Source organism: Aquarana catesbeiana, linkage group LG02 (genome assembly GCF_042186555.1).
Source record: "Aquarana catesbeiana isolate 2022-GZ linkage group LG02, ASM4218655v1, whole genome shotgun sequence".
NCBI lineage: Eukaryota > Metazoa > Chordata > Amphibia > Anura > Ranidae > Aquarana > Aquarana catesbeiana.
Window position 1 is genome coordinate 36,471,440 of NC_133325.1, and position 18,549 is coordinate 36,489,988.

An 18,549-nucleotide genomic window follows, 5' to 3' on the forward strand; every position below is an offset into this window, starting at 1 on the left:
ATAACAAGCCATGGTTTCCCCACGCAGGGGCAACATGGAACAGGCATGTAAGGAAACAACGTGTGTACGCATAGTAACCGTAAAATGTTACCAGGACCATAGAGGATCAGATTAAAAATTGGGTAACTATCACAGGCTATACTGCACTGTCCCCTAAAGAACCGCAGTCTTCATTAATGGCCTTCATACCACAGATGAAGAGGAGAGTGAGGAAACAAAGAAAAGGAAGGAGAGAGGGGCCCTGGGAGAAGGCAGTAGAGCCCCATTGTTTGCTTCCTGTTCAGAGGGACCTGCTGACTCGGGGTCCCCTTCTGCATACCGATTATAGGTCACCTCAGGCAGGCATCCTGGATTCTGAGGAGCAAATCCTGAGGAGAAAAGGTTTGTCCGACGGTTTAGTTTGTACCCTGCTAAATAGCACAAAGAAGGTCACAAGGGCCATTTTATTTTAAAATGTGGAAGTGCTTTCACTCCTGGTGTGTGTCAAAAAGTTACTCTCCACAGGAGGACATTTCCGTTCTCAAATTTCTCCATGACGGAAAGGAGAAGGGTTTGGCAGCCAGTACCTTAAAAGTTCAGGTAGCGGCACTGGTCTATAGTGGACACATTTGGTGGTCTTAACCTTGTTAGTGATGTGCGCACCTTTCACCAAATTCCTCCACACCGTGCTCCACATACCCCACTGGGGTTTAAACTCACCAAAACGATAAGGTTATCAGGCCTCAGTACACTGACACTGAGCTATACGATCAACTTGGAACCTCTATAGCAGGGGTCTTCAAACTATGGCCCTCCAGTTGTTCAGGAACTACGGTTCCCCTAGTCATGTCAGTGAATGTCAGAGTTTTACAATGCCTCATGGGATGTGTAGTTCCGCAACAGCTGGAGGGCCGTAGTTTGAAGATCCCTGCTCTATAGTGTCATGGAACATTGAATTTTAACCGAAAAACTTTAATAAATGGTCAACGGACGATCAAACGGAACTACACTATGTGGAGTCTTTCTTCCCATGTTCCTGGATTTTGGAGGCTTAACCACGTGGCTCTGATCGAGTATATGGCAGTATATTGATGTGGATTGAGGCCTGATAACCTTATCGTTTTGGTGAGTTTAAACCCCAGCGGGGTGTGTGGAGGAATTTGGTGAATGGTGCGCGCATCACTAACAAGTTTAAGACCACCAAATGTGTCCACTATAGACTTTTCTTCACCATCATCTGCCTTTTTCTGTTGTTCAATGGTTATTATGTGTATATGGTGATGTTCATATACTAGCCAGTCATTTTTTATTAACTGACGGGGGCGCCGCTTTGAGTATTTACTACTGGTTAGCAGTTTGAATTATTTGTCTTACGTGTAAATCTATAATTAATCTTTTAAGTGGCTGCTGATTTATATATTTATATACATTGTATTTATGTTTTAAAAAAACTACCTGTGTTGATGTTACTTGTGACTCCATAGCGCTGAGATATGAAGAAGTGGGTAGTGCGATTTAATTTATTCTTCCTGTTTTTAGCAATCTGTGTGCTTTTTATCATCCGTCAGTCCACATCCATCCGTCCCAGTCTTTGGTTTTCAGTTGCCGTCAGTCTGTGTTCATCGGCATTCATTTCTTGTTTATTGCGAGCTGTAATGCCCCCTGCAATGACCTATTCGGGTATTCCAAAATTTAGATTCCCTTGGAGTCCTGTGACCTTTTTATGAATCTACTCATCCAGCTGGGCGTACATTTTATCTGATCGGTGAATCCAGACCTTTACGGCAGGGGACACGTTGTCCTGGGTGTGACAGGCACTCAGCCACTGGTACAAGATGTCTTCCCCATGGGGAGGCTTTTGCAGGTTCAAGTAAATTCATCAACCCCAATGAAGAATTTTAACAAAAGATAAAAGGTATATAAAAAGAGCCCAGAGGAAGTGTGTTCAGTTATTTTATAGAAGCTGAAGAAATTGTGCAAACCCATGTATGGACAGTTCTGTAGTGCTGGTAATTATTGTCCATGTATAGAGGGGTCCTAGAGATAATAGCAGCACCGGAGTTTTATAACAAACCAAGTGTGACGTGTCCCAGAATTTTGGGTCGCACAGGACCCAGGACACATGGCACTGGTGTAGAGCGACGGCGCTCCCTGTGTTCCAGCACCCGCCACTGAAAGGGCTCCTTCACACATGCAGTGCCCTTGGAACAGCGATCTACATTGGAAGGAGCTTGACAGGTGGTGAGGAGGTCTTATGTCACCTCGTCACTGCCTGATTTAACAAAGGGCAGGGGTTGGGAGGGGTTATTTACTGCCACTGACCACCAATGAAAGGGGACTTTACTATTACTGCCACTGACCACCAAAAAAAAAGGGGGAGGTTTACTATTACTGCCACTGTCCACCAATGAAAGGGGACTTTACTATTGCTGTCACTGACCACCAATAAAAGGGGGAGGTTTACTATTACTGCCACTGACCACCAATATAAGGGGACTTTACTATTACTGCCATTGACCACCAATATAAGGGGACTTTACTATTACTGCCACTGACCACCAAAAAAAAGGGGGAGGTTTACTATTACTGCCACTGTCCACCAATGAAAGGGGAATTTACTATTACTGTCACTGACCACCAATAAAAGGGGGAGGTTTACTATTACTGCCACTAACCACCAACGAAGGGGGAGGTTTATTATTCCTGTAGCTAACCACCAATGAAAGGGGGAAGTAGGGGTTAATTATTACTGCTATTGACAACCAATGAAAGGGAAGCTTTAATATTACTACCACTGACCACCAATGAAAGGGTAGCTTTAACACTAGTGTCACTGGCTGCTAATAAAAGGATATTTGGGGTTCATTATTACTGCCACTGACCAACAATTAAAGGTGGATGGGGTGAGGTTTGATCATTACTGCCACTAATCATGAAAGAGGGGAGGCTTTAACACTCCTGCCACTGACCACCTATGAAAAGAGGGGAGCTTTAATATTACTGCCACTGACCACCAATGCTGGAGTTTTATTATAATTTTTTTACCAACCCCAATGTTGGGAGTGACTATTCCTGCCATTAACACCAGTGTTTGGTCTCATTTTACTTGCACTTTCTCTTTAGTGTACCTTCAGACCCTATTTTATGTTAAATCTAGCATAGAGGAAAAGGTAGCATCCTACAATTCATACGTCGTGAAGTGACGCCCATTTTATTGGCCAAGACCACTTTTTTGCCCACACCCACTAGCAGTTGTTGGCAGACGTGGCATGTGGCTTCTCGTTTAATTTATGGTGTCCCTCCTAATTTTTCAAATCATTGGCACCATATATAATTTTAAAGAAAAGTGAGGTCTTGGAAACTTGACCCCGTTCCAACGCCAAAGCATTTCCAGCCCCCATTCATTGTTCTTGTTGGGATTCAGTTCTGGGTCTCTTGGGCTGCTCTATGTCCTCCGTGGCCAATGTCTGAGCTGACCAGCTGCAAAGTTGCTGACATGGTGTGCTGGGATATGTAGTTTGCCAATATCTAGAACCGCCAATCCCATTATGTTAACCAGCGCATGGATGCTTGTGGTATATTGAATAACTTTGCTGTTAGATCAAAGTTAATCAAATTCTATTTTTTTTGTCATTATAAAAACCACTTGGAGTGTTAATGAACGCTGACCCTGATCGCATGGCCATGAAAGTGAATTAGCTTCCCTACAGCTACAATATAAGATGTAAATTTCTACAAATATTAATAATTAGGAGAGTCTGTTCTGAAAGAAGGTCGGATGAAAACTTTTTTTTTTTTTTTTTTTTCTCCTCCTATGCTGTATCAGCGAGGGAGAAGGGCAGTCAAACTTATGAACGTGCATATAGGGGAGAAGAGCAAAGGGACAACCTTCGCCTTCTGTTGGTGCTCATTTATTGTCCAATCATAGGCTGAAGGCGGGTCCTGGCCAGGCTCTATTGCTCAACTGCAGAGTATCCTGCAGAGAAGTCCCAGACCTGCCTGGACTGTGTGGCAGGAGTGCCTGGATCATCAGACTGGATGAACAAAATTTAAAAATCTATTGACCAGTAAAATTAGAATTATTTAAAGAAATACTCTATTCAGCTGTTTAAAATTCCCTTCTGGTAGTCCCACCCATTATATACTAAGGGTCTAGTGCCCATTTAGGTTACACTTATCTGATTCTACTCCATCCCCAGAATGTAGGCAGGCCCTCCAAAGTCCTCATGTACTGGTCCTGGTACGGCATTCTACATAATGACATTGGCGCGTAGCATGGGACCTTATCATAGGTGTGCGCAGCCTAATGCATTAGGGTGTGCACCCTTAAGCTTAAACACACATGCATGTGTATGTATCTACATATATATGACTCCAGCACATTGATCTCCCTGCTGGCACAGTGAAAGAGAAAAGGAGCCGGTAAGAGGGAGATCTTTCCCATGTTCCTGTTGCTACACAGAACGATAACATTAATGTGCATGGGGGGATTAGGGTGTGCCTGGGCACACCCGGCACACCCTGTGCGCACGCCTATGGACCTTATACCTTACACTACCAGGACTGGTAATTACTGAGGATTCTTCAACAAGCTTAGCAATACAGCAAAGGGCGGTGGGGCAGGCAGTGGCACAAGTAAGTTCTAACCCTTATATTCCAGGCTGGCTTTTATTAAACATTTATATTCAAGTAAAATAATTGCTTTAAATTGAAAATTGCATGGACAAAACACTGGTTCTCTTTAAGGCGGCAAACTAGTCACATGACAAAACTGCTGGATTTTATTTCATATTTTCCCCCAGTTACTTTTCACCATGAATTGTGTGACTGGCTTCATGTAGATCTAATCTCTGTTCCTCTTGCAGACAATCCCGCGGTTGGAGATGGCTTTAGTGAAGAGCGGCTGGCTCTGGAGGCAGAGTAAGTGGACTCAAATTATTTTACTGTGTCTTCTAGTCTCTGAAGACTGTAGTAGCATGGTACCAAGTTTGTATGGTCTGGAGTATGTGTGTTCTGGTTAGCCAGGGCAAGAGAAGACACCAGGACTGTGGTTCTGTGCAGTACATGGAAGTTCTGTAGTTTGTACAGTCTGGACAGCCATCAGAAATGTTGAGGCCTTTACACAGCCTTAGGCCTGGACTCCCACCTGGGCCTGACCACCAACATTTCAGGGCTGTTTCATAGACCAGATCTCTGGGAGGTATACACGTTTCCTAGTGTAGCAGACTCTCTGGCCTTGTCCAGTCTAATGAGAACGTTTGAGGCCACAGTAGTGGGTGCAAAAGATGGTGAAAGTCATTGGGCGCCAGACACTTCTTGGATGCAAAAGAGGTTTTATTTCTTTTAACAGTCTTTTTTTCTTATATTTTGCAAGGGAAAGAGGGTAAGGGCCAGGAACACCCTTAAGTTGTTGCAATTTCGATAGGCAGACTCTGAGACTTCAATAGGAATAAAGCCGTACAGGGAAAGGCCCCAGCAAGGTGCCACTTCTGCACGTGCAGGTTTACTGTCTCCTATGGCAACAGTATTTAACAGTTCCTAACGCAAAGTTCAACAGTTCTCTCAGCTTCACTACAATGTCCACTTGTAGCTCTTCAGCCCCTTGAGCTCCTAGTCTCTCACTGGAATCTCTGATTCACTGACTCTGAATCCCGCGAGCTCCTCAAGGCTTTTGCAGTGGTATCTCCCTCAAGCGTCACCCAGGCTTCCATGCTGGGTCCCTAGCTTGGCACTCCAGATACATCTCAAGCTTCACCCCTGCTTAGCGGCTCGGTCCCTGGCTTGACAGACAAGGCTGCTCTGCAAGCGTCATCTCCGCTGGTTGGGGTCCCTGACTTGATCACCACCTGAAGCTTCCCAATTCTCCACCGTGCCCGGTCAGTGAGAATGTTACTCCAGTACTTGCTTCAGTTACTCACTGTGGTCCCTGGTAAAGGTGGTTGGTCCCTTTAGTGGTGACAGGTTCCCTTCTACCTCCGACCACGACAGGTTCTCTGGCCAGCAGTCAAACCGTCACTTTTGGTTGGACTGCAAGCTGCAGTCCCAACCCTGTGCTGCGATCTTACTTCTGGATAGGCCCTCACACAGCCTGGCAGCCAGATGCCCCTGGGATAGGCCCAATCTCCAGCCTAGCAGCCCTGGGAAAATGATACGCGTCCACCCAGATGGCAGTCCGGGTGGCACAGAACACAGGTAACCTGATTCCCCCCGAATATATAGGTTCTCCCAGCAGGCTAAGAGATTCAAGAAAACCTCTGCCCATTGGCTGAGATATCCCATATACCCATAGCTTGACCTTGAAATGCCCTTCTCACATCTAATGCCACCAAGAGCATGGCTACCTAGTGGCAGAAGAGAAAGAACAAAAAGGCCAAACTTAGGGAGAAATCAATGGATCTCTAACAACTATCTACAGTAGCTACTCCTGACAAAGAATTTGGTGAGGAGCTCCCTGACTAAACCCCAGGGCGCTGCATTAGCACTTATGTACTAAACATGGGAGACTATATGTGATGATCTGTCCACTTTAATGGATAATTCATTGTAATGTCAGTATCTTCTGGGAGACTAAACCTGTATAACTGCTCACCCCGCAGGTTCAGTTTTGCGCCGTTGGAAGAAGCACTGGTTTGACCTGTGGATGGACGGGGGTCTGGTCTATTACCCTGATGACAATCGGCAGAACATAGAAGAAAGGATACCCCTAAGATTTACCTGTTTGAATGTTCTGTCGGGGCAGGAGTGTGGAGGTGAGGCTCTTGGCATTACCTCTAGTAGATGCTGCCCAAAGAAACCTATTATATTCTCTTTCACTGTTTATATTCTTTCACTGTTTTAAAGTCTTCTGCGGGTCAGTCAACCCAAAACTGTTCTATCTCTCGGGGACTCTATTGATGAGATCTCTGTGCTTAGTTCCTAGGTCTCCATTTACTGTGTTTAATATTAGGGGTTTCCAGCATCCTAACCTGAGTTCCTGGGTCTGTACACCTGTTGTGCCCATTATGAGGGGTTCCCATCATCCTTGTGCTGAGTTCCCGGGTCTGTACACCTGTTGTGCCCATTATGAGGGGTTCCCACCATCCCTGTGCTGAGTTTCCAGATGTGCACACCTGGTTTTTCTTTTTTTTTTTTTTTTTATAATTGGTTCCTACCATCCTTCAGCTGAGTTTCCAGATGTACACACCTGCTGTGCCCATTATGAGGAGTTCCCAACATCCCTGAGATGAGTTCCTGGATCTGCACAGCAGCAGTGCCCATTATGAGGTGTTTCCACCATCCCTGAGTGGAGTTCCTGGGCTTGTACACCTGCTGTGCCCATTATGAGCGATTACCACCATCCCTGAGCTGATTTCCTGGGTCTGCACACCTGCTGTGCTCATTTTGAGAGGTTCTCACCATCCCCATGCTGAGTTTTCAGATGTGCACACCTGTTTTTCCCCCTTTATAATGGGTTCCCACCATCCCTCAGCTGAGTTTCCAGAGATGTACACACCTGCTGTGCCCATTATGAGGGGTTCCCAAGATCCCTGGACTGAGTTCCTGGATCTGCACAGCAGCGGTGCCCATTATGAGGGGGTCCCACCATCCCTGTGCTGAGTTCCCAGGTCTGTACATCTGCTGTGCCCATTATGAGTGGTCCTCACCATCCCTGTGCTGAGTTCCTGTGTCCGTACACCTGTGTTGCCCATTATGAGGGGTTCCCACCATCTGATGTGCACAACTGCCGTGCTCCATTATAAATGACAACCACCACCACTTTGGAGCCCCTCATTATGGGCACAAGACATGTACTGACCCGGGAGCTCAGCAATGTCCCTTTTTATTTTATATTATGAAGAATTTAACAGGAGAAGCTGAAACGCACAAATGTTGTCGGGAACACCCAAACCTCCCAGGTAGACAAGAGCAGATCAATACCAAACCCCGACCTTCATTCAGCAAAATATCCTTTTAAGACAGCAGTTAATCAAAAAGAACAAACCTCAAAGACACGGCACCCAGACTTCAGGGATCTTTTCTCTAGAATGTGCTCTTGTTTGGCTGATAAGGACCACATATGCTTTTTTTTCAATGCATATCTATTAGTCCTACTATGATCATCATACCTCCCCACATTTACAGCATATGGTTATAAAAGCAGTTTAATCTTTGATCTGACCTAAGTCACCTCCCCACCTCACCCTGTAACTGGACCGTGAACGGAAAAGCATCAGACTGATTAGCTTATCTGTCACTCTACTCTCTCCTCCTATCGGCAAGCTACTTACGCTGCAGCACAACTGACTGGCTCATTGTTCTGCTTCTCCCTCCCCAACTCTGAGCTCTGCTGTACAGACAGCTGATAAATCAAATTCAGATTACACTTCTTTGTATTGTAAAAAAAAAAAAAAAAACTTTATTTGGCAACTTTTTTGGATGAAGTGGTCATATGACTGTGGCCGCTCCTCCCACCATCATCTTTTTGGATGCTGGAGGCATTGCTGCCTTGATAGAGGGCAAGCAGTGGACTGAAGTAAGGGCAGCGGGGAAATTGATTTATATTTTTTTTTTCTCCAAACTTGGTGAGGCTCCAGCTAGGAGCTCCTGTCAATCAAGGAGATCAGGGGTGAGAGGGACGTCAACCAGACCAACCATGGAACTACAGGCACACCATGTGTAGGCACAGCATCCTGTAGCTCGGATTAAAAGTTAAAGGATGTGAACTGACTACCGGCATCCATCTACTTCTGTGCTGGTGCAGAACCTATAGCCCTGCATTGGATGTTTAGGATCACGAGAGACCGTCCACTGCAGGAACAAAGGGGAGTAGAGGACAGTGCCGGCTGCCAGGAGAGCAGAGGATTGGGTGGGTAAAGTGCTTTATGCGCCCCCTAGAGCTAAACAAGCATTAACCCTTGCAAAGTGGGGGCAGCCCCACTGCAAAGGAGCAATTGTTTTCCCCAGAGATGGACTTTAATGGCATATCAGTAATAGGGGTTAAATACCCTTTTACAGGGCTTAATGTCATATTGCATGTCCCTTCTGCAGAGCTCCAGCCACCGGAGGGAAGCACCCAGGACTCCTTAGTCACCGTAGAATTCCGGGATCGCTCCAAACTTCTACTCTGTGCAGAGAGCGAGGACGACGCAGTGTAAGTAGCCAGCCGGTGGCAGAAGAAGGTCACTTTAACACAAGAGTTTACAACCTGCCTTTTATTATGTTAAAGCTTTAAACCCTAACTGGATTCCATTTTAGGGGCCTATTTTTAAAAACATTCGCTATGCAAAGGACTCAAACATTCACACCGCTCTCACAAATAATCCCTGTGTTGTGTATGATATGTTTATTTCCTATGATCGTCAGCTCCACCTAGTGGCCATAATGTGGTCTCAATACCTGATTAAGGCATTTCAGGAAAATATCACAATATAGCCACTAGATGGAGCTGACTTAATTTTACAAGGAAATTTCTTCAGCATGCAGGAGAAATGTAAACATTGCCCATACTTGAACCAATGGCAGCATTCGATTAGTGGTTCACAAAAAAGTGTTTTTTGTTTTTGTGGGTTATATATACAGTTGTGCTCAAAAGTTTACATACCCTAGCAAAATTTATGATTTCTTGGCCATTTTTCAGAGAATATGAATGATAACACAAAAACATTTCTTTCACTCATGGTTAGTGTTTGGCTGAAGCCATTTATTATCAGTCAGCCGTGTTTACTCTTTTTAAATCATAATGGCAACAGAAACTACCCAAATGACCCTGATCAAAAGTTTACATACCCTGGTGATTCTGGTCCTGATAACATGCACACAAGTTGATACAAAGGGGTTTGAATGGCTATTAAAGGTAACCATCCTCACCTGTGATCTGTTTGCTTGTAATTAGTTTGTGTGTATAAAAGGTCAATGAGTTTCTGGACTCCTGACAGACCCTTGTATCTTTCATCCAGTCCTGCACTGACGTTTCTGGATTCTGAGTCATGGGGAAAGCAAAAGAATTGTCAAAGGATCTGTGGGAAAAGGTAGTTGAACTGTATAAAACAGGAAAGAGATATAAAAAGATATCCAATGACATAGGAATGAACACTGCTGATTTGCAAACTCTAATTAAGAAGTGGAAAATGAGGGGTTCTGTTGAAATCACACCACGGTCAGGTAGACCAACTAAAATTTCAACTACCGGGAAAATTGTTCAGGATGCAAAGAAAAACCCACAAATAACTTCAGGTGAAATACAGGACTCTCTGAAAACATGTGGTGTGGCTGTTTCAAGATGCCCAATAAGGAGGCACTTGAAGAAATATGGGCTGCATGGTCGAGTCGCCAGAAGAAAGCCATTACTACGCAAATGCCACAAAGTACAATACACCAAACAGCACAGAGACAAGCCTCAAACCTTCTGGCACAAAGTCATTTGGAGTGATGAGACCAAAATTGAGCTTTTTGGCCACAACCACAAACACTACATTTGGAGAGGAGTCAACAAGGCCTATGATGAAATGTACACCATTCCTACTGTGAAACACGGAGGTGGATCGCTGATGTTTTGGGGATGTGTGAGCTACAAAGGCACAGGAAATTTGGTCAAAATTGTTGGCAAGATGAATGCAGTATGTTATCAAAAAATACTGGAGGAACATTTGCATTCATCAGCCAGGAAGCTGCGCATGGGATGTACTTGGACATTCCAACATGACGATGATCCAAAACACAAGGCCAAGTCAACCTGTCATTGGCTACAGCAGAATAAAGTGAAGGATCTGGAGTGGTCATCTCAGTCTCCTGACCTCAATATCATATATTGAGCCACTCTGGGGAGATCTCAAAGGTGCAGTTCATGCAAGACAGCCCAAGAATTTACAGGAATTGGAGGCTTTTTACCAAGAGGAATGGGCAGCTTTACCATCTGAGAAGATAAAGAGCCTCATCCACAAATACCACAAAAGACTTCAAGCTGTCATGGATGTTAAAGGGGGAAATACACGGTATTAAGAACTGGGGTATGTAAACTTTTTGATCCTGGTCATTTGGGTAGTTTCTGTTGTCATTATGATTTAAAAAGTAAACACATTTGATTGATAATAAATGGCTTCAGCCAAACACTAATCATGAGTGAAAGAAATGTTTTTGTGTTATCATTCATGTTCTCTGATAAATGGCCAAGAAATCATAAATTCTGCCAGGGTATGTAAACTTATGAGCACAGCTGTGTGTGTGTGTGTGTGTGTATGTATGTATATGTGTACGTACATACATACATACATACATACATACATACATACTTACTATATTTTTTTTTTTTTGTGTGTTACAATGACATGAGAATCCTCTGAAAAAGGGCAGCTGTGAAAATTCCCTGATCTCTAAGACTTCCATGATACGTCCAATTTGGAGATCTTGTTTCCTGCAATGGGATAGTGGCGCTTTATTCCTGGCGCAGCTCGCCTTAGTCAGCACGCAGTAAATTAGGACAGGAGGATTATGGGTAGATCCTGCCAGTTGGCCGTAGTGAAGATTATGGAGAATCTCTCAGTTCTTGGCACTAACTGTGTGATATAACATCACCTCGACCCGACCCGCCTGACCTGAGTGAACCCGTCGCCCTGGAACTGACTACTTGTGTAAGCCGGGGGTTTACATCATGGCCAAAAATTAGACTCGGGTTACAGGGGGGGATCAGATTTCATGGCCACTCTGCCCAAAATCAGTTTTCTTTATATAAATTTGAAAAGGAAATACATGAGTTACATACAGTATTGTGTATAAAATGAATTACTGTATATACTCGAGTATAAGCCGAGGCACCTAATTTTACCACAAAAACTGGGAAAACGTATTGACTCGAGTATAAGCCGAGGGTGAGAAATGCGCAGTTATTGTAAGTGGAAAAGAGGGTCAACAATGCCCATTTGCAGCCTCACTGTGCCCATTTCCATGCCTCACTGTGCCTATTTGCAGCCATTGGTCCCCCGAACTTCAAACTCGGTAGTTAAGGGTTCCTAGATGCCTCCTAGCTGCAGCCAAAATTTGGGGTCTCTGGTCCCGAAATGACATTGCTACAGATGGACACAGTTGACCGACTTTGGGGCCCCATATCTCGGGGCCACTTGTTGCTAGGAACCCCAAAATTTGGTGTGCAAACTCAGTGGAACTAGCACAACAACACGGGGTTCCTAGCACCAAGTGGCCCCGAGATACAGGGCTCCAAAGTCAGTTCAGAAAATGTCAAGCACTTTTCTGCAACAGAGAATGACCTTTTCCGAACCGAACCGTATCTCGGGGCCACTTGGTGCTAGGAGCCCCAACTATGTTGTAGTGCTAGTTACACTGGGTTTGTACACCAAATTTGGGGTTCCTAGCACCAAGTGGCTACGAGATATGGGGCCCCAAAGTCGGTTCGGAAAATGTCATTCTCTGCTGAAGAAAAGTGCTTGACTTGAGTATAAGCCGAGGGGCATTTTCAGCACAAAAATATGTGCTGAAAACTCGGCTTATACTTGAGTATATATGGTAGATAAAATATATACACCTAATCTATAGGTCAATTTGAGAAGAAATGAAAGTAAAACCTCATTTACACTAGTGGTTGGGGAGGGGTGGTAAAACCATGCTTCTAAACTGCCTGCAAAAGCCATTGAGGGGGAGTACATACTGTATGCTGCGACCGCGATAATTTGCAGCGCAGCAGAAATGATCCACACATCCGCGTTCAGCTGGTGGTATCGCCCACTGAATGTAACTGTATGGGGGTGCCCCCTGCAACTGCCCACAATACAGTTGCGGTCCGCTATTGCGGGTTTCAAGGGGTTAAAGCAGGCCGTACCACTCCTCCTCACCACCTCTTGGGTCAGCCAGAGTCGATTTTAAAACCCTGGCTCCTGGGTTTGCGTATGTGGATCGCTCTTCAGTGAGGAATGTGAGTGTAAATTGGACCTTAAACCTAAAATGAATTTGATAATAAATACAGTGCCTTGAAAAAGTATTCATACCCCTTGAAATTTTCCACATTTTGTCAGCCGGCCTCTCCATTAAAAAAAACGGCGCCGCTTCAGCTGGGAAGCGGCGATCGTTTTATTTATTTATTTTTTTTATTTCAGGCTTCCCAGCCTAGTGGTGAGATATGGGGTCTTATTGACCCCATATCTCACTATTAAGAGCACCTGTCATGTTATATTGCTATTACAAGGGATGTTTACATTCCTTGTAATAGGAATAAAAGTGATCAAGTTATACATTAATTTAATGTATAACTTGTATATTTCCTAGCGAATGTATTTACATGCAACTTTTACAGTGCCTTGAAAAAGTATTCATACCCCTGGACATTTTCCACAATTTGTCATGTTACAACCAAAAACGTAAATGTATGTTATTGGGATTTTATGTGATAGACCAACACAAAGTGGCACATAATTGTGAAGTGGAAGGAAAATGATAAATTGTTTTCAAAATTCTTTACAAATAAATATCTGAAAAGTGCGGCGGTGCTTTTGTATTCAGCCCCCTTTACTCTGATACCCCCTAACTAAAATCTAGTGGAACCAATTGCCTTCAAAAGTCACCTAATTAGTAAATAGAGTCCACCTGTGTATAATTTAATCTCAGTATAAATACAGCTGTTCTGTGAAGCCCTCAGGTTTGTTAGAGAACCTTAGTGAACAAACAGCATCACAAAGGCCAAGGAACACACCAGACAGGTCAGGGATAAAGTTGTGGAGAAGTTTAACCACTTGCCGCCCGCCCTATTACCAAATGACGGCGGCAAAGTGGTTGGATATTCCTGACCGGACTTCATATGACGTGATCAGGATATCAAGCCGCTGCCCCCAGGAGCGCACATCGCGGCGATCGTTGTTGCGGGTGTCATTCTGACAACCTGTAACACCGATCTAGGTAAAGAGTCTCTGACGGAGACTCTTTACCACGTGATCAGCCGTGTCCAATCACGGCTGATCACCATGTAAATAGAAAGAGCCGGTGATCTGCTTTTCCTCACTCACGTCTGACAGACGCGAGTAGAGGAGAGCCGATCGGCTGCTCTCCTGACAGGGGGGGGTCTGTGCTGATTGTTTATCAGCACAGCCCCCCCTCGGATCCCACCCAGGACCACCAGGGAAGCCATCCACACTGGACCACCAGGTATGCCCCCTAGACCCCCAGGGAAATACCAATCTGTGCCCAGGCAGCTGCCAATCTGTGCCCACTCCAATGCCTGCCAGTGCCACCAGGGATGCCCATCAGTGCCGCGTACTAGTGCCCATCAGTGCCGCCTATCAGTGCCCAGTGTCGCCTATCAATGCCCATCAGTGCTGCATATCAGTGCCACCTCATCGGTGCCGCCGTATCAGTGCCCATAAGTGAAAGAGAACTTACTTATTTACAAATTTTTTTAACAGAAACAAAAAGCAAAACTTTTATTTTTTTCTAAATTTTCGGTCTTTTTGTATTTGTTTAGCAAAAAATAAAAACCGCAGAGGTAATCAAATACCACCAAAAGGAAGCTCTATTTGTGGGAAAAAAAAATGATAAAAATTTAGTCTGGGTGCAGTGTTGGATGACCTCTGAATTGTCATTCAAACTGCGACAGCGCTGAAAGCTGAAAATTGGTCTGGGCAGGAAGGTGTCTAAGTGCCCAGTATTGAAGTGGTTAAAGCAGGGTTAGGTTATAAAAAAAAAATATTCCAAGCTTTGAACATCTCACGGAGCTCTGTTCAATCCATCATCTGAAAATGGAAAGAGTATGGCACAACTGCAAACCTACCAAGACATGGCCGTCCACCTAAACTGACCGGCCGGGCAAGGAGAGCATTCATCAGAGAAGAGCCAAGAGGTCCATGGTAACTCTGGAGGAGCTGCAGAGATCCACAGCTCAGGTGGGAGAATCTGTCCACAGGACAACTATTAGTCGTGTTCTCCACAAATCTGGCCTTTATGGAAGAGTGGAAAGTCATTGTTGAAAGAAAGCCATAAGTCGTCCTGTTTGTAGTTTGTGAGAAGCCATGTGGGGGAACAGCAAACATGTGGAAGAAGGTGCTCTGGTCAGATGAGACCAAAATTGAACTTTTTGCCCTAAAAGCAAAACGATATGTGTGGTGGAAAACTAACACTGCACATCACCCTGAACACACCATCCCCAACGTGAAACATGGTGGTGGCAACATCATGTTGTGGGGATGCTTTTCTTCAGCAGGGACAGGAAAGAGCCAAATACAGGACAATCTTAGAAGAAAACCTGTAATGCACACGATCGGACTTTATGGCATACTTTGTCCGGCGTACTTTTATACTGACTTTCCGAATTAATGGACTTGCCTACACACAATCAACCAAAGTCCGACGGATTCGTACGTGATGACATATGACCGGACTAAAACAAGGAAGTTCATAGCCAGTAGCCAATAGCTGCCCTAGCGTCGGTTTTTGTCCGTCAGACTAGCATACAGACGAGCGGACTTTTCGACCGGACTCGAGTCCGTCGGACAGATTTGAAACATGTTTTACAAACGTAAATGTATTTTATGTGATAGACCAACACAGTCAGTATAAAAGTACGCCGGACAAAGTATGCCATAAAGTCCGATCGTGTGCATTACAGGTTTTCTTCTAAGATTGTCCTGTATTTGGCTCCATCCATCTTCCCATCAACTCTGACCAACTTTCCTGTCCCTGCTGAAGAAAAGCATCCCCACAACATGATGTTGCCACCACCATGTTTCACGTTGGGGATGGTGTGTTCAGGGTGATGTGCAGTGTTAGTTTTCCACCACACATATCGTTTTGCTTTTAGGGCAAAAAGTTCAATTTTGGTCTCATCTGACCAGAGCACCTTCTTCCACATGTTTGCTGTTCCCCCACATGGCTTCTCACAAACTACAAACAGGACGACTTATGGCTTTCTTTCAACAATGACTTTCCACTCTTCCATAAAGGCCAGATTTGTGGAGTACACGACTAATAGTTGTCCTGTGGACAGATTCTCCCACCTGAGCTGTGGATCTCTGCAGCTCCTCCAGAGTTACCATGGACCTCTTGGCTCTTCTCTGATGAATGCTCTCCTTGCCCGGCCGGTCAGTTTAGGTGGACGGCCATGTCTTGGTAGGTTTGCAGTTGTGCCATACTCTTTCCATTTTCAGATGATGGATTGAACAGAGCTCCGTGAGATGTTCAAAGCTTGGAATATTTTTTTTTTATAACCTAACCCTGCTTTAACCACTTCAATACTGGGCACTTAGACACCTTCCTGCCCAGACCAATTTTCAGCTTTCAGCGCTGTCGCAGTTTGAATGACAATTCAGAGGTCATCCAACACTGCACCCAGACTAAATTTTTATCATTTTTTTTTCCCACAAATAGAGCTTCCTTTTGGTGGTATTTGATTACCTCCTGCGGTTTTTATTTTTTGCTAAACAAATACAAAAAGACCGAAAATTTAGAAAAAAATAAAAGTTTTGCTTTTTGTTTCTGTTAAAAAAATTTGTAAATAAGTAAGTTCTCTTTCACTTATGGGCACTGATACGGCGGCACCGATGAGGTGGCACTGATATGCAGCACTGATGGGCATTGATAGGCGACACTGGGCACTGATAGGCGGCACTGATGGGCACTAGTACGCGGCACTGATGGGCATCCCTGGTGGCACTGGCAGGCATTGGAGTGGGCACAGATTGGCAGCTGCCTGGGCACAGATTGGTATTTCCCTGGGGGTCTAGGGGGCATACCTGGTGGTCCAGTGTGGATGGCTTCCCTGGTGGTCCTGGGTGGGATCCGAGGGGGGGCTGTGCTGATAAACAATCAGCACAGACCCCCCCCTGTCAGGAGAGCAGCCGATCGGCTCTCCTCTACTCGCGTCTGTCAGACGTGAGTGAGGAAAAGCAGATCACCGGCTCTTTCTATTTACATGGTGATCAGCCGTGATTGGACACGGCTGATCACGTGGTAAAGAGTCTCCGTCAGAGACTCTTTACCTAGATCGGTGTTACAGGTTGTCAGAATGACACCCGCAACAACGATCGCCGCGATGTGCGCTCCTGGGGGCAGCGGCTTGATATCCTGATCACGTCATATGAAGTCCGGTCAGGAATATCCAACCACTTTGCCGCCGTCATTTGGTAATAGGGCGGGCGGCAAGTGGTTAAACTTCTCCACAACTTTATCCCTGACCTGTCTGGTGTGTTCCTTGGCCTTTGTGATGCTGTTTGTTCACTAAGGTTCTCTAACAAACCTGAGGGCTTCACAGAACAGCTGTATTTATACTGAGATTAAATTATACACAGGTGGACTCTATTTACTAATTAGGTGACTTTTGAAGGCAATTGGTTCCACTAGATTTTAGTTAGGGGGTATCAGAGTAAAGGGGGCTGAATACAAAAGCACCGCCGCACTTTTCAGATATTTATTTGTAAAGAATTTTGAAAACAATTTATCATTTTCCTTCCACTTCACAATTATGTGCCACTTTGTGTTGGTCTATCACATAAAATCCCAATAACATACATTTACGTTTTTGGTTGTAACATGACAAATTGTGGAAAATGTCCAGGGGTATGAATACTTTTTCAAGGCACTGTATAAGTTGCATGTAAATACATTCGCTAGGAAATATACAAGTTATACATTAAATTAATCTGATAAGAGATGCAAGTTACAATTAACTAAATTTTGATAATATGAGTTGAATACATGTAAAATTTGATATGAAATATACGGGTTGGATATATAAAACTTTGATAAGAAATGAGCTACATATGCAGTTCTGCATTGTAAGTGAGAACACCGAGCGTCCGAGCGTCCGAGCGTCCGAGCGTCCACCCACAACTTGGTGTGTCAGCGGAGAGAGGAGAGCGCCACCTGCTGCGGTAGCATTTCCTGTAGCTTTAAAGTAGACTTTGCACTAGAATGCAAGGTTCACTTATAATGTCTGGGTCCCCCCTTGTGTAAAAAAAAATAAAAATAAAAAATAACTGCTGTCTGATAGTCTGAAAAAATTGATTTTCTGCTTCCCTTGCTCGTCTTCTTACTCTTCTGCACCTCTGGGTGTGACATCGGCGTCCATCCAGGAAGATTTCTAGGAAACAAGGAATACCCAAATCTCACATGTGGGCACTCCAGTCTATTGCAAGAGCCTCTTGTAGCAAGATTTGGGCTGCTCTCTATTTCCTCGGATCAAAGATGACGTCAACCCCGCTTGGGGGTGTTTAGCGCTACACAGCTAAGCCTAGCTGAAGCTGGTAAAGGGTGTGAGGCTTCCAACTGCTTCTTCTCTCTTCCTCTCGCTCTCTTCCTCCTCCGCCTATCTTCTGCCAAAGGGTACCCTTTAGGTGACTGGACCCTGGACTCTACTTCCCGACTGCCAGGCTTCTGACTATTTATGGGACCTACAGAGCCTTGCCCCCTCAGGGGTTGGTGGGAACTCCATAAATATTCAGGTTGCAGCCTCTGTTCCTCCACCCTCTTAAGTTCCAGAACTATCCATTGAGTTGGGTAAGGTAACAGAGCCACGGCCTTGAAGCACTGCACAGTCAAAAACAAATGAACCCATGATCCTTTGCCTACAGAGGAGCCAAACTAAATTTTACCTCACCTAAT

General features: G+C 44.7%; 1 protein-coding gene across 1 annotated transcript in view; it reads left to right on the forward strand.

Moving 5' to 3' along the window:
- The window catches only part of PLEKHB1 (pleckstrin homology domain containing B1), a 36,857-nt gene that overhangs the window by 8,554 nt on the left and 9,754 nt on the right, over positions 1-18,549 (forward strand). Inside the window, exons 2-4 of the mRNA XM_073612770.1 lie at positions 4,845-4,899; positions 6,576-6,728; positions 9,007-9,109. Coding sequence (XP_073468871.1) covers positions 4,863-4,899; positions 6,576-6,728; positions 9,007-9,109 — 293 coding nt within the window. The 5' untranslated portion in view covers positions 4,845-4,862. The remainder of the gene's footprint in view (positions 1-4,844; positions 4,900-6,575; positions 6,729-9,006; positions 9,110-18,549) is intronic.